Source organism: Muntiacus reevesi, chromosome 13 (genome assembly GCF_963930625.1).
Source record: "Muntiacus reevesi chromosome 13, mMunRee1.1, whole genome shotgun sequence".
Classification (NCBI taxonomy): domain Eukaryota; kingdom Metazoa; phylum Chordata; class Mammalia; order Artiodactyla; family Cervidae; genus Muntiacus; species Muntiacus reevesi.
The window spans coordinates 12,096,612-12,112,942 of record NC_089261.1 but is presented as its reverse complement, the minus strand read 5'-3'; the positions used below and the strand labels follow the sequence as shown (position 1 = coordinate 12,112,942).

Below are 16,331 nucleotides of genomic sequence, written 5' to 3'. Positions count from 1 at the left end.
AGTATTCACAACATAAAAGTTGAGAGTTATGTTTTATTCGATGGGAATTTTTAGCACTTTAAGCCAGGGAAACAGCCTCTCGAGTGACCCTGAGAAGATTGCTCCAAAGAGGCGAGGCGAGGAGCCAGGTTGTAGAGAAATTTCACAACATAGGTCAGGTAGTCTGGACATTATAATGGTTTGCGTAAATTAAAGAAAGCCAGCTATACCATTGAGGCGAAATAGGAAAAAACAAGAACAACATAAAATACAGGAATGAGCTTTTTTTCTTTCCATTTCCGGAGAACAAAGAAGATAAAGAGAAGAGTGGGCAGGCCTGAACATTCTTAGTCTTTCTACTTTGTCAGTTGAGTGCGGTCACTCAGTTGTGTCCGACTCTTCGGGACCCTGTGGACTGCATGCAGCACACCAGGCCTCCCTGTCCATCGCCGACTCCCGGAGCTTTTTCAAACTCACGTCCATCGAGTCGGTGATGCCGTCCAACCATCTCATCCTCTGGGATCCCCTTCACCTCCTGCCTTCAATCTTTCCCAGCATCAGGGTCTTTTTTTTTTTTAACTGAAATTGCTCCTAACTCTACATGTCTGTAAATTTGTTTTCTGCCTCCTAACTCTGCAGGAGCCACAGCTCACCCCTAGTTCCCTCTGTGTGAGAGTGCTCAAGAGTGCTGAGTCAATGCCGACTCTTTGAGGCCTGGCGGGCTAAATGTTTCAGGTGTTTAAGCTTGCAACACTCTTCCCCTTAAAGTTTTCTTTCTATATATCAGAAAGACAGCCAGAGAGCCGCCAAACTGCCAGACTCAATTACTGGATTACTGATGCCCGCCTATAACTGTGTCTGAAACAGTGCAAGAGGAACAAGTCAGGATCCTAACACCTTTTTCCTCATCCTTGATTCCTGACTAGAAGCCCTCATCTTATAAAAGTCCCTGGACCCATCATGGTGGGGGGCGCAGTTGTTCAGGCATGAGTTTACGGAGCTCCCCTCTGTGCCGGCTGAGAATTAAAGCCACCTTTCTGCTTCCTCAAACTCCATCTCTGTATTTTTTATTTGGCTTTGCAGGGCCGAGAACGCCGAGATTTTGGCCAGCAACAACCCCAAGTTAAGAAATAGAGTGCTCGTCTATGTGTGGGACGATGTCAGAGTCGGGGCTCACTGAAATCGTCCCTTTGACAGGCACCTCAGCTGGCTGGGCTAGTGCTGGGACGAGCCCGGAGCGGGGAATGGCTCCGCGGCCGGTGTTCTGGCCTGGAGAACCCAGCCCCGTGGCTGCAGCCTGTGCTGTGCTTAGTCGCCCAGTCATGTCAGATTCTGTGCGACCCCACGGACTGCAGCCCACCAGGCGCCTCTGTCCATGGGGGTTCTCCAGGCAAGAATCCTGGGGCGGGTTGCCAAGCCCTCCTCCAGGGGATCTCCCGACTCAGGGATGGAAGCCAGGTCTCCAGCCCTTCAGGTGGATTCTGTAAGGACCGAGCCACCAGAGAAGCCCAGGTTATAGTCTGTGGGGTCACAAAGGGTCAGACCCAACCGAGGGCCTAAGCACACGCGTCCTGCTCTCACATTCAGAGCTGCCTTTCCTCAGGGCGCACCTTTCCTCCCCGAGTTTCCTCAGGGCTCAGCGGATCACTCTGAAGGGCCGTGATTGCTGATGACTGGAGCAACCCTGTTTACTGATGTCAGTTCAGTTGAGTTCCGTTGCTCCGTTGTGTCTGACTCTTTGCAACCCGATGAACTGCAACACACCAGGCTCCCCTGTCCATCACCAACTCCCAGAGCTTACTCAAACTCAAGTCCATCGAGTTGGTGATGCCATCCAACCATCTCATCCTCTGCCATTCCCTCCTCCTCCTGCCCTCAATCTTTCCTAGCATCAGGGGCTTTTCCAATAAGTCACTTCTTTGCATCAGGTGGCCAAAGTATTGGTGTTTCAGCTTCAGCATCAGTCCTTCCAACCAATATTCAGGACTGATTTCCTTTAGGACGGACTGGTTGGATCTCCTTGCAGTCCAAGGGACTCTCAAGAGTCTTCTCCCACACCACAGTTCAAAAGCGTCAATTCTTCCATGCTCAGCCTTCTTTATAATCCAACTCTCACATCCATACATGACTACTGGAAAAGCCATAGATTTGACTGGACAGAAGTTTGTTGGCAAAGCAAGGTCTCTGCTTTTTAATATGCTGTCTAGGTTAGTCATAACTTTTCTTCCAAGGAGCAAGCATCTTTTGATTTCATGTCTGCAGTGATCATCTGCAGTGATTCTGGAGGATCCAGAAAATAAAGTCTCTCACTGTTCCCATTGTTTCCCCATCTACTTGCCGTGAAGTGATGGGACCAGATGCCGTGATCTTAGTTTTCTGAATGTGGGGTTTTAAGCCAACTTTTTCACTCTTCTCTTTCACTATCATCAAGAGGCTCTTTGGTTCTTCTTTACTTTCTGCCATAAGGGTGGTGTCTTCTGCATCTTTGAGGCGATTGATATTTCTCCCAGCCATCTTGATTCCAGCTTGTGCTTCATCCAGCCCAGCATTTCTCATGATGTACTCTGCATGTATATAAGTTAAATAAGCAGGGTGACAATATACAGCCTTGATGTTCTCCTTTCCCTTTGGAACCAGTCTGTTGTTCTATGTCCTGTTCTAACTGTTGCTTCTTGACCTGCATGCAGATTTCTCAAGAGGCAGGTCAGGTGGTCTGGTATTCCCTTGTCTTGAAGAATTCGCCAGAGTTTCTTGTGATCCACACAGTCAAAGTCTTTGGCATAGTCCATACAAAGCAGAAGAAGATGTTTTTCTGGAACTCTATTGCTTTTTTGATGATCCAACAGATGTTGGCAATTTGACCTCTGGTTCCTCTGCCTTTTCTACATCCAGTTTGAACATCTGGACGTTCATGGTTCATGTACTGTTGAAGCCTGGCTTGGTGAATTTTGAGCACTACTTTGCTAGTGTGTGAGATAAGTGCAATTTTGTGGTAGTTTGAGCATTCTTTGGCATTGCCTTTCTTTGTGAATGAAATGAAAACAGACCTTTTCCAGTCCTGTGGCCACTGCTGAGTTTTCCACATTTGCTGGCATATTGAGCTGGCATATCACCTTTTAGGATTTGAAATAGTTCGGCTGGAATTCCATCACCTCCACTAGCTTTGTTCATAGTGATGCTTCCTAAGGCCCACCTGACTTCACATTCCAGGACGTCTGGCTCTAGGTGAGTGATCACACCATTGTGGTTATCTGGGTCACAAAGATCTTTTTTGCCTTGTTCTTCTGTGTATTCTTGTCACTTCCTCTTAATATCTTCTGCTTCTGTTAGGTCCATACCATTTCTGTCCTTTGTTGTGCCCATCGTGCATGAAATGTTCCCTTGGGATCTCTACTTTTCTTGAAGGGATCGCTAGTCTTTCCCATTCTATTGTTTTCCTCTATTTCTTTGCATGGATCACTGAGGATGGATTTCTTATCTCACCTTGCTTGCTCTTCTTTGGAACTCTGCATTCAGAGTATATTCAGGGTATATCTCTCCTTCTCTCCTTTGCTTTTAGCTTCTCTTCTATCCACAGTTATTTGTAAGACCTCCTCAGACAACCATTTTGCCCTTTTGCACTTCTTTTCCTTGGGGATGGTCTTGATCTCTGCCTCCTCTACAATTCACAAACCTCCATCCATAGTTCTTTAGGCACTCTATCAGATCTAATCCCTTGAATCTGTTTGTCACTTCCACTCTATAATCGCAAGGGACTCGATTTAGGTCATACCTGAATGGTCTAGTGGTTTTCCCTACTTTCTTCTATTTCAGTCTGAATTTGGCCATAGGGAGTTCTTGATCTGAGCTACTGGCAGCTCCTGGTCTTGTTTTTGCTGAGTGTGTAGAGCTAATGGTCTACTGTTCCCCTTTGCACAATGGTCACCGGGGCAGCTCTTTCACTGGTAGGCACTCTAAATCCTTTTCCTGGAGGTTTGGGTAGATGGGGTGGTAGGGGAGTTGGTGAAGAAAGCAATTTGCATGTGACAGGGATTTACGGAGCCCAGGAGCTAATGTTCTCTATTGGACTGTTTGAGAAATTACACCAAATTGTAAACAATCAGACTCATTCCTGACATATATATTCTTTCTGAATGAACTTTTGATTTCTAGAAAATCTGTTGTCTCGTCTACACTGGACTGATTCTTAGACATGACCTCAAGGGAAGCACTGTTTTCTATTGGCAGAAGCACCGTGGGGGCAGGGCATGGGAGGGAATGCCGACAAGGCTGGATTGTCATTGTTCAATTACTATTTCGTGTCTGACTCTGTGCCACCCCATGGACTGCAGTAGGCCAGGCTCCCTTGTCCTTCAATATCTCCTGCAATTTATTCAAATTCACATCCTGCGTTTAGTCGTTGGTGCCATCCAGCCATCTCATCCTCTGTCATCCCCTTCTCCTGCCCTCAGTCTTGCCCAGCATCAGGGTCTTTTCCAGTGAGTCAATTCTCCGCATCAGAAATGGCCAGATTAGTGCAGCTTCACCTTCAGAATCAGTCCTTCCAATGAATATTCAGAGTTGATTTCTTTTCAGGTTGACTGGTTTGATCTCCAAGCAGGCAGTCCAAGGGACTCTCAACAGTCTTCTCTGGCATCTCAATTTGAACCAGGCTGGAGAGATCGTTAATAAACACTCTTTGCTGTGAGTAAGATAGTGATGGTAATTATTTATAATCATTAATTGTCAGGCATAAATACACACTTCCTGTGTTTCAGATCCCACAAAAGTGCACCTCTAAAAAAAAAAGAAAAAGAAGGGAACTTCTCAGGTCCCCAACTGCAGAGGATCAATCTATGCTGGCCCGTTGTTAGAAAAATAGCATTCACACACTTTGCCATTAAATCAAACAAGTAAGGCTGGTGGGGGTTCCATAAAGAATGTCTTGTCCCCAAATTGTGCCAATTTACCGTTCCTCTTTGCCTCCTTGGTTTAGGCATGACTGTCCCAGGAGAGATACGATGATCTCTGCTCCACTTTTTAGAGACACCTCATTTTCGTAAGGGTCTCGAACTCTGGGAGACATGCTCAGAAACATGAACAGAGAGAGACAGAAGCCCTGAGACAGGACAGCCCCCATGGGGCTGGGAGCCCCGAAGGCGGGTAGTAAGCAGACTGCACCCCTGGTGGGGCTGGGGCACCCGACAGGATGCTGAGCCTCCAGGCAGGCTCGGAGAAGCCCACGCTCATCTCTCCAGCTCCACCCTCCGTTCCTCCCGGGTTCCTTTCCTCAGCAGGAAGTGGTCCAGAATGGGGACTCAGCTCTGGGCAGTCAGGCATTTATGACGCGGCTGTTTCAGATTTCATCCAAGCATGTCCATCATCCCTTACACGCTTTCTTCTCTCTTGATGAGTCTGATGGATTTGTGGTTGAACCAGCAGTTCTCAAGTGCGGCACCCTCGAGTTTTCTGTTACCTGCGTCTGCCAGCTTTGACCAAATCATCACAGCTTAGCTGAGAAACACTTATCAAAAAAGTTTTGAAAGAAATTCGCTTTATTGATTCTTGTAGTCATACAGGATATAGATTTACAGCAAAATACAATAAAACCAGAAAATTCAGAGAAGTATAAAGCTCACTCATTATACTATAATCCAACACATCCACTGAGGTCTTCATGAGATCAACATTACAAATGAAATGAAAGAAAACTTGCTAAGTACACTAATATAAATATGGATATCTAGGAATAATATGAGAAAACATATGTAATAGCAATCCAGGGAAAAACTATAAAATGTGGTTACAGAGTAATTAAAGAAGAAAATTAATGGAAAGAAGTTCCAAGTTTGTGGACTGGAATACTCAATATTACATGGATGTCATTTTCCCTGAACTAATTTATGGAATTCCAACCAAATGCCTCCCTGTATTTTGGGTGAAAATTCACAAACTGAGTATAATATTAGCATAGAAATAGAAAGAGCCAAGAGAGGACATTAGTTTGGATAGAACACAGTTTCCTACAAGACACTGAGAATTAATATCAGGCTACAGCAATTAGTACAGGTAGTATTAAACCAAGGACACAAAAATTGATCAATGGTATACCACAGCTCACACACATGACTCTGGACACATGTCTGAAGTGGTTCTGCAGACCAGTGGGGAAGGACGGTCCCTTCAGCAAATGCTGCTGGAATATTTGGCATCCACAAAGCAGAACTAGTATGCACCACCAACTCACCCCTATTAGTCTGTGTTTTGATATGATATTCATAAAATCATTGCCAAATCTATGTCATGAAGCGTTCTCCCTGTGTTTTCTTCTAGGAGTTTTACAGTTTCAGCTCTTACGTTTAGGCGTTTATCTCTTCTGAGTTGATATTTGTGCATGCTGGAAGAAAAGGTGTGATTTTATCCTTTTGCATGTGGATATCCAATGTTCCCAGCTTGATTTATTGAAGAGACTGTCCTTTCCTCATTGTATATTCTTGACAACTTTGCAAAAGTGTAATTGAATGTGTAAACAAAACACTGACAATAGAACAAAAACAGACAAAAGGGAAGTAATCCAACTAAAAAGCTTCTGCCCAGCAAATGAAAAAGAAAACACAAGAGAATGCAAAGGTAACTGATCAAAAAGAATAGATATATGTAGAGCTGAATCACTTTGCTGTACATTCAAACTAACACACACTGTAAATGAACTATACCCCAATATAAAATAAAAATGAAAAACAGGTATAAAATGAAGGGAGAAAAGGGAATGGAAAAGGGGAAAATGGTTACAAACAACTATCGGAAAAGGGGTTAGTGAGAAAATAATGAGGGCCTTGGGCTTCTCAGGTGGCTCAGCTGGTAAAGAACCTGCTTGCAGTGCGGGAGACCTGGGTTCGATCCCTGGGTTGGCAAGACCCCCTGGAAAAGGGAAAGGCTACGCGCTCCAGTATTCTGGCCTGGAGAATCCCATGGACGATACAGTGCCTGGGGTCACAAAGGGTCGGACGTGACTGAGCGACTTTCACTTGGACAACTCACTAGCTAAAGGACAAATAACCAACTATATAATGGGCTAAGGATTGAATTTTTATTTTCCTAAAGAAGGTTTACAAATGGCCAACAGGTATATGAAAAGATGCTCATTGCTATGATTATTATTTTGGCCACACTGTGCAGCTTGCCTGATCTTGGTTGCCCAACCAGGGATTGAACCCTGGCTCCAGCAATGAGAGCGCCCGGTCCTAACCACTGGACCACCAGGGAATTCCCATTCTCAATATTAGGAATCATCTGGGAAGTGGAAATCAAAATCATAAGGCATCGCTTTTACCTGTTAGCATAGCTATCACATGTGTTAAAGGACACTGGTGATGGTGAGCATGTGGAGGGCCTGGACCTCTTGACCTCTCTTGCTGAGAATGCAATTCAGTGTCACCACTATGGACACAGTGTGAGAGTTCCTCAAGAATTAACAATAGGATATGATATCTACCATATGATCCGTGTGGCTCTTCAGTTAAGCAACTATTTAGCAATTCAGTTAATCTACTAGTGACTGTAGCTTTATGTATAATTCTGAAACACTCTCAGAAAACAATGCAAGTGGACCACCCCCGTGGTAATTACATGTGATTCCAGAGTGTCCTCTGGGCATGAAGAGACACCTGTGCTGAAGATAACACAGTGGTAACAAAACCCCATCTGGGGTACAATCCCATTTTCAGAGAGACTCGACAAAGACACAGAAATTGAGACAGAAAGAAAAGGTCCCAAGTTTTGGAGATACTTTGGATTCTTCCTCTTTTGTAAAGAGCAAAAATATTTCTCACTCTCATGTTAAAATCAGTGACCAAGTATGGTCCTCACAGGTCCCTGGCAATAGGAGACACAGCCTGTCGTCCTGTCTCCAGGCCACGCGGGAAGCACCAGGGTCTCACATGAGGCAGATGGAGTTAGAGGAACACAAGGCCAAGACCTTTATGGTCATTTCTCTGGGAAAGGCAGGCGAGGCAGGGAAAGCAGTCTTTGGACGGCAAGTGTGAATAATGTAAGAGGGCTGTGGAGAGGAGGGGCTTTCCTGAGCCATCGGGACCTGGTCCCAGCATGAGTGGGGCAGGGTGGGTTGTGGCTCAGACTGGCTCCGCGTCTGGGCGGTGGGGCAGGAGATGCTCAACAGGTTTGCATGGGAAAGGCCAACAGGGGAGCTGCTGGCTGTGTCTAGGAAACAGCCAACCCCGAGAGGGCAGTCTCTCCCGGATCAGCAGGGCCCAGATGTCAAAGCATCTGAGAACACAAATATAGAAAGGATAAAGACAGAAGCCCCGGCCAAGGAGCAGGAATGAGGGCTGAGATGGGGTGGGAGAGGGTGAGATGGCGGCTTCGTCCAGGACCCACCTCGTAGGCCGTGACATTGTCTGAGAAGAGGTGATGGCTGAGGATGAGCAGGATGGTCCCTCGGGTCATCATCACAGCTAGGATTTGCTGAAGAGCCCACACCTACCTTGAGGGTGGCGGCAGAGGGGCTTGTGTGGGTCTGGGTCACTCTAAGGAGCAGATGCCAATGTGAGATTAAATGCGGCAGATTGTTTTTTGGGGAAACACCCAGGTGAGAGACAATGATCAGGGCTCTTGAAGAAGCTGGGAAAGCTGACAGCCCTGATCTAATCCGACTCTGGGTGAAGAAGGCAAGAAGGAAGGACAGTTGGCTCTGCAGTCAAGACAAGGTCCAGCAAGGTGGTGGAGAGTCCCTTCGCCAATGTCCCGTGTCGGAGCTTCCCCTGACTCTCAGGGCTGGGGCGGCCTGAGTGTCTCTGGCACCCATGGTCATTGTCTGGGGGCTCCAGGTAGGCAGCGTGGCTTTGGGGTCAATGTGGAGATGGGTCACAGAGGGCGACCATGTTGAAAGAATACAAAGACCGAGATGAAATTGCATTTGACTTAAGGAGCATTTGTAGACGTTGTTATTTCAAAGTGCCACCCGGTCATAAGCGTAATGAGGAGGTTTCACCGGCACAACCCAGGGGCTCACTGGAGTCCCATCCAAGTTCTTGCAGCACAAGTACCTCAGCCAGACTTTAACCTCCCGTGCCAGCAGCTGCCACCTCTGTGGCTCTTCACCAGCCACATTTCCAGTCGGGTCAGCCGGGTCCAGAATCACAGGCCTGGAAACAACAGTCAGAGAGGAGAGGTGAGTACATGGGCTGTGTCTGGGATGTTCAGAGCTCCCGGCAGGGCAAAATACCAGCCTGGGCAGACGGTGTCTGGGGGCAGCAGAAGGGCCTCATGTGACACCTCTCCCTGGGTTGTGACCTGGGTGCCCTGCCCTACACTGGACATTGAAAATGAGGTGAAGGGGGCTTGCATTTGGCCCTTGAGAGACCTGGTTTGAATCTCACCTCTGCTCTTAAGTAGTGGTGTGTCTTTGGGAAGGTCACCTGAATCTCTAATCCTCAGTATCCTCATCTGTGAAATGGGCAGATTTGAACATCCCTACCTCAAAGGATGTTGTATGAGGAGCTAGAGGAGCACTTGACATGCTCCCAACAGTAACTGAAACATAATAAGGTGTCCATACACGACAGGTTTAATAACCAAAATTCCACTACTCTATCAGAGTGTTTTTGTCTTACAGCAAGCTCTTACTTCCTGGTAGCAACTATTATTATTGTTGTAGCTATTGCTATTTGATTCAGATTTCAGCTGTTTCACTCACTTTCTGTAAAGTTTGCACAAGTTCTTCGTTCTCCATACCTCAGTGATCTGTACAGTGGTTAGCACAGTGTCTGCCTCACAGAGTTGCAGGTTATTATTTCAATCAGATGGTAGGAGTGAAGTGCCCAGCACAGTGACTGAGAACAGATGATGATCAATAACTGTGGAAACCTCCGTCTTCCTACATTTCCAGGGTGCCACGGCTATAATCAGGGCTTCATTTATATGGGGATCTAAGGCATGTGAGGATAGAGTACCTGCGTTTTGCAAGTTGTCCTCTCAGGTATTGTCTAATAGTAGGGTTTTGAAAGTCATAATACTTTTTCCAGTAGATGCAGAGGTCCTGATGCTTCAGGACTAACTCCAAAACAGTCCGAAATCCCTGAGCTGTGTTGAAGTCTGGTTCTGAGCTTCCTTGTTCCCAGGCATAGACGGTCAGCAGCTCCAGGGCATACTGTGGGGGCAGGTTATTCTTACTCTTCATCTTACACTGAGAAGAGGGAACAGATTAGAAACATGAGTTTGTTCAGCTTTTGTGTGGAGAAGAGTTAATGCCTATCCTTCTCAAACTGTTTCACAAAAGTGCAGATTAGGAGATGATTCCAAACTCGTTTTACACCAAAAGCAGAAAAATGTAGCACAAAAAAGAAAACAACAGGCCTGATGATCATAGATGGGAAAATTCTCCACGAGATATTAGCAAAGCAAATTCACCAACATATTACAAGGTCACACAGCATGATCAAGTTGGATCTAGTCCAGTGATGTGAGGATGTCAGAATCCACAAATCAATCAAAGAGATACATTTGTATTAACAAAATAAAGGATAAAACCATATGATTATTTTCCCATATACAGAAAAAAAATTGAGAAAATTCAACAACCACTGTCTTACAAACTCTTAACAAGGTGGATGTGGAGAGAACATAACTCAATAAAGGCCGCATATGACCAACCTACAGCTGACATCACACTCAGTGGTGAAGGCCGAAAGCTTTTTCTTTAAAATCAAGAACAAGACACACATGCCCACTCTCCTCACATTTATTCAACATAGTATTGAAAGTCCATCCATGGCAATCAGGCAAGAAAAAGAAACAATATCCATGCAAATTAAAAAGGAAGTTTAACTGTTGCTATTTGTAGATGACATGGCACTATACATAGAAAATGCTAGGCACCTGAAAAAACTATTCAAAATAAAAACTGCATTTAGGAAGATTGCAGGATATAGTAATAAGACATAGAAATATGTTGCATTTCTATATATGAGTAACAAACTATCACAATGAGAAATTTAAAAGCAATCCCATTTACAATTACATTAAAAAATTTTTTAAATTAGGAATAAATTCAACCACGGTGAAAGACCTATACCTGACTTTGATCAGAGCAACTGAAGATGACAAAAATCAATGGAAAGAGGTACCATGCTCATGGATTTGAGGGGTTGATAGTCTTCAAATGTGCATACGACCTGAAGCAATCTATTTGCACGGCCTCATGGTATCTGATTTAGTGTTGCTGTGCCATGCCACTCTTCTCAAGGGAGAAAATGGGAAGGACAAGAGGTTAATTCATGTGACCGGATTCAGACAGCTAGGAAGTGAGCAAAAGAGTGTGTGCTGGGAGGTGGGGAGTTTGGGGGGGCAGGTTAGCACTCATTAATTCATTGAATAATTACTTACTGAGAACCTATTATATTCCAGGCACTGTTCTAGGTTCTAGGGCAACAGCAGTGAATAAAACATGCAGTATCATATTATATATTTATACAATATATACAAATAAAATATACAAATCCCTTCGTTTATGTACATTCTCAAAGGGAAGCCAGACAATGAACAAACAAATAAACTCATGCAAAGGCCCTGAGGCTGAAGTAGAATTTCCTTCTTGGTGGACTAATGAAGAGAAGAGCAAAGCCTGGGAGTGGTGGTGAGGGGGTAGTTGATGATGATATTTAATACAGGACTAAGCCGTTCGTAAATTGGTGGGTGTGTGCGTGTGTCTGTGTGTGTATGAAAAAGATAAGAAAGACCCATGGTTTTGTCTGGAGCAACTGAAAGGATGGAGCTGTCATTTGCTGATATGGGAGAACCGGGAAGAGTGAGATCCCCGAGTCCACTGGCACTGCCCCAGACCCTACCCTTCTTCCCCCTGTTTCTTCCGCTTCTGACCGATGTCTACTCCTCCACTTTCTTCCTTTCATCATCTCCCTCCTGGCTCCCTTTCCCTCCTCTCCATTTGTCCCTCCTGCCTCCGGCATCCTTTCTGATTCCTCCCCTCCTCCTTCCTCTCCTCCCCACGCCTCTTCCTGCTCCTTGACTCCCTCCACGCCACCCCTCCCTCCTCTCCCCCCTCCCTCTCTCCCCTCCCCTCCCTCCCTCTTCCCCTCCCTCTCTCTCCCCCCTCCCTCTCTCCCCTCCCCTCCCCTCCTCTCTCCCCTCCCTCTATCCCCTCCCCTCCCCTCCTCTCCCCCCTCACTCTCCCCTCCCCTCCTCCTCCTCCTCCTTGGCTGCCCACATGGGGCCGGCCATACCTGTTGGTACCAGTGCTTCACCAGGCGGATGAGGTTCTTCAGCTTGGTTGGACGACTCTTCAGGAAGTCTCGCTGCAGCTCCGTGAAGCAGGGGGAGAACTCGCCTTCCTTCCCCAGTTTCTCGCACTCTTGGATGAGCTTGACGTAGATATTAGGATCAGGTCTGTAACCTTTGGTCAACTGACCTGTTGGGAATGAATTCAAACTTAAATGTCAGCTCTTTTCTGAGCTTCCTTCTGTGGCCCCGGGGACACAGCCTCACTGGCCTTGGGGGGCAGTGGGGAGGTCATCAGGCCCAGAGCCAGGAGGCCTGAGGTCCATCCCCGGGCCTCCCTTCTCCCACCTCCACCGCCGTCACCCGTCGTCTCTCACCTGGACTCAGCAGAGGTGGCGGCACCCTCCTCCCTGGATCCCCACAGCCCATACAGAGGCCTTGAAACCTGATCCTTCCACTTCTTGCTTCCCAGGACCCCTGGGTAAAATCCCAAGTCCTCACAGTGGCCCACGCGGATGGTGAGACCCGTCTCCTCCTTTGTCTTACCTCCTGCCTCAATCCCTTTGCCACTGACTCCCCTGGTTGCCTCATTTCTTCAAACATGCCACGTTCATTCCTGGCTTTGCACCTGCTGTTTCTTCTTCCTGGGAGGTCTTCCCACGCCTGGCTCTTTCTCATTCTTTGGGCCTCAGGCCAGAGCTCACCTCTCCTGTCGCCCTATCTACCAAAGTCGTCTGATCCCCTTTGCTCTCCGTCGAGTCACCATATTTAGTTGTGGTCACAGCGAGATATCATTTCCTTCCTGGTGTTCTGATGGTCAGGCTCCAGGAGAGAGGCTCTCTGTCCGTCTCGTTTAGGGCCATGGACCACCGTGGCCTTGCACCTCCACGTCCGTGTTGCTGCTCAGTCGCTCAGTCCTGGCTGCCCCTTTGAGACCCCATGGACTCTAGTCTGCCAGGCTCCTCTGTCCATGGAATCTCCCAGGCAAGACTACTGGAGTGGGTTGCCTTTTCCTTCTGCAGGGGATCTTCCCGACCCAGGGGTTGAACCTGCATCTCCTGCTCGGCAGGAGCGTTCTTAACCCCTGAGCCAGCAGGGAAGCCCGCACCTAAGGTGCACACTGGAGACTGAGCCTCCGAGCGTGCATTGCTTCCTGCCCCAGTGCTCCCGCGCACGATCTCTAGATGCCAACCCCAGTGTAAGTTTCATATGGTTGCCTCACATTTGCATAAAAGATGAAATTAACATATTGAATTTACCCGAGACCTCATTTTTAGAAAGAGAACATCACACAGTTTGCAAAAAGTCAAACTAAGGAGCCTGGTAGGCGTTCTATACAAATATCTTGACCCCCAACTGTACCAGTTTGGTGTTTAATGTCACTTCAGTGGCTGAATGAGACCCTAGGCATTCTTGTCCCAGGAGAGATGCCTGGGTCTCCTCCCACTTGAAGGGGTACCTTGGTTATTAAGACATTTTGTTTCTGCTCAGAGACAAGAAAAGAGAACGGAAGAAGCCCTGACATAGGACAAAGACTGTAAGAACTCGTGGCTGGGAGCACTCACCCAGGGCATCAAAGGCGGGCAGGACATCGAACTCCACCTCCTGGCTGAGTGTGTGGGACCTCAGCGCAAAGCTGAGAACTCGGGGATTCTCCCGTCGTTGTTTCTGGACCTCAAAATCCACTTCAATTTTTTTCTCTCTTTTACAAGCTTCCAGCTGTCTCCTAATTTCTACGATGAATTCTCCTCGGAACTCAAGCTGTTCCTGAAAACTTGTGAAATTGGTGAAGAAGACGACGAGGTCAGCATCTGATCGTCCTCTGAGGGTCGTGCCTTTGCCTGAGGAGCCGCCCTAAAACAGGTAATAAGAATGAAACTGACATTTTTCATTGAGAAGAGCCTCCCTTAAAATGCTGAGAACAATCACTAACATATTGAGTGCTAGCCACTGCGATGAAGGCATCAGCAGCTGGAACTCCTACAATGCTCACAACAACTCTGGGATCTAGCTATTGTTATTATCTGTTGTTATCTTCCGGTTGGCGAAACAGATGGTGAGAGATCATGTATCAGTCCAGTGACACAGCTAGCGGGTGGCAGAGATACAGTTCACATCCTGGTTGTCTTTTTCCAGGGTCCATATTCTTTCCTCCCTGTAATTTACGACCTTACGTGATCAATAGTGTAAACTGGCCCATGGCTGACTTTACTTGATCTGCAAGCCCTATAAGGTACCGAAATTTATAGGTAAGGAAACTGAGGCACAGAGAGGTTAAGTGACTTGCCCAAGATTTCACAGCCAGCAGGTGCTATCTGCTTTCAAAACATATACTCTTAACCAACTCGAGCCTCTGCAGAAAGAGTGAGATCCCACCCTGGCAAAGATTAGTGAACTGTAGATGCTGCCGGGATTCACATTGCTTATCTCCAAAGCAGTCGTGACCTAGGTGGTTTATACACTTCCCCAGGGAATTTGTTAAAAACTTACAGATGGATGCCCTCTCCCGAGAAGCTATTTTCACAGATGTGGTTATAGTTCCGGCATGGATAAATCAGAACCAGCCCCAGAGACCTCAGCCTCTTGCTCTCTGACTGTCCCTGTGCAAACACTTGCAAACCAGCCCCCTTCTCCCCAGCCAGGCAGTTCTGGACTCACCTTCACAACTTTGGACACTCGAACTCCGTGAGGGGCACATCGGAAACACCTCTCTTTCAGGAAAGTGCAGATGATGTCAATGGCTTCTTTGACTTGCTTACGGAACTCCTCGTTTGGCAGGAGGTCGTCTTTGATCAACTCGTCTAGAGACTCGGCCGGGGTATCACTGAGCTTCATCACGACCCTGGGGACTGGAGAGCCAGAGGCGGCAGAACTGTGTCCTGAACCTGTGAGCTTCAGTCTCCTCTGCTGCCTGCGTCTCAGTTCAGTTCAGTGCCTGCCTCTAGGGGGCTGTTAAGTTTCATTTCACAGGCAGAGAGGAGCTAGGCTGCTGCTGGTTTCGGTTCCTTGAAAGGGAGGAGTTTTGTCTTGAATCTTTGTTTCTAGTTTGCCTCTCTGCAAATGAAACGCTCCTGGGACCCCACAAAACTGTCAGATCTCTCAGCTCTTTCCTCCAGAATCCCAGAATTCCTCCCTGCCTTTAGCAGGCAGACTAGAATATCTGGTCTGTCTTCAGACTATACTCTGAAAAGCTGCTTTGAAACCCACCTTAGTACTTCACCCAAGAGGAATCACAATTTCAGATACATTTCTGGTTTTCTTTTCCTCTTTTCACTGTGGACGAAATTGTTTTATAGTCTCCTGGGATCCTGGGAGCAGTAGTATATTGCAAACAGAAAGAGTCAGAAAAATCTGGAAGGATTGTTTAGTCCACCCCTAATCCTAAACCTCAAAGACGACAACTATAACTACTTTGGGGTAGTCTTGTGAGACAATTTTCTAGGTTTATGCACACATACACACAAACATAATTTCCCTCTGTCTTTATTTTTTTAATGTCATGAATCTATACGTTGTACTTTTTCATAAACTTTAGTTCTTTAGGTCGACAGAAAACTTGTGAGCTGTCCCTAGCTGTGCAGCTTTGAACACGAGTGTAACTGGGCATGCCTCTCTGACCTGATTTGTAAAGAGGTCTTTCGACCTGAAAAGTATTCACAACATAAAAGTTGAGAGTTATGTTTCATTCGATGGAAATTTTTTAGCACTTTAAGCCAGGGAGACAGCCTCTCGAGTGACCCCGAGAAGACTGCTCCAAAGAGGCGAGACGAAGAGCCAGGTTGTAGAGAAGTTTCACAACATAGGTCAGGTAGTCTGGACATCATAATGGTTTGCGTAAATTAAAGAAAGCCAGTTATACCATTGAGGCGAAATGGGAAAAAAACAAGAACAACATAAAATACAGGAATGAGCTTTTTTTCTTTCCATTTCCGGAGAACAAAGAAGATAAAGAGAAGAGTGGGCAGGACTGAACATTCTTAGTCTTTCTACTTTGTCAGTTCAGTGTGGTCACTCAGTTGTGTCCGACTCTTCGGGACCCTGTGGACTGCATGCAGCACACCAGGCCTCCCTGTCCATCGCCGACTCCCGGAGCTTTTTCAAACTCACGTCCATCGAGTCGG

At 46.6% G+C, this 16,331-nt stretch overlaps 1 protein-coding gene across 1 annotated transcript; it reads right to left on the bottom strand.

Moving 5' to 3' along the window:
- Window positions 1-5,500: 5,500 nt before the first annotated feature.
- On the bottom strand, window positions 5,501-15,162 carry LOC136145803 (2'-5'-oligoadenylate synthase 1-like). Its single transcript, XM_065904461.1, has 5 exons — window positions 14,869-15,162; window positions 13,776-14,064; window positions 12,216-12,400; window positions 9,930-10,162; window positions 5,501-9,122 (listed from the first exon to the last, which is right to left on the bottom strand). Exons 1-5 carry the CDS (start codon window positions 15,043-15,045, stop codon window positions 8,927-8,929), a joined length of 1,080 nt encoding a protein of 359 aa, XP_065760533.1. The 5' UTR covers window positions 15,046-15,162; the 3' UTR covers window positions 5,501-8,926.
- Window positions 15,163-16,331: the final 1,169 nt, after the last annotated feature.

Coding starts and splice junctions, on each gene's coding strand:
- LOC136145803 (XM_065904461.1), bottom strand. CDS start 15,045: ATGAAGCTCAGTGATACCCCGGCCGAGTCTCTAGACGAGTTGATCAAA. Junction 14,065..14,868: donor GAGTGTCCAAAGTTGTGAAG/GTGAGTCCAGAA, acceptor TACCTGTTTTAG/GGCGGCTCCTCAGGCAAAGG. Junction 9,123..9,929: donor GGACAACTTGCAAAACGCAG/GTACTCTATCCT, acceptor TGTTGTTTCCAG/GCCTGTGATTCTGGACCCGG.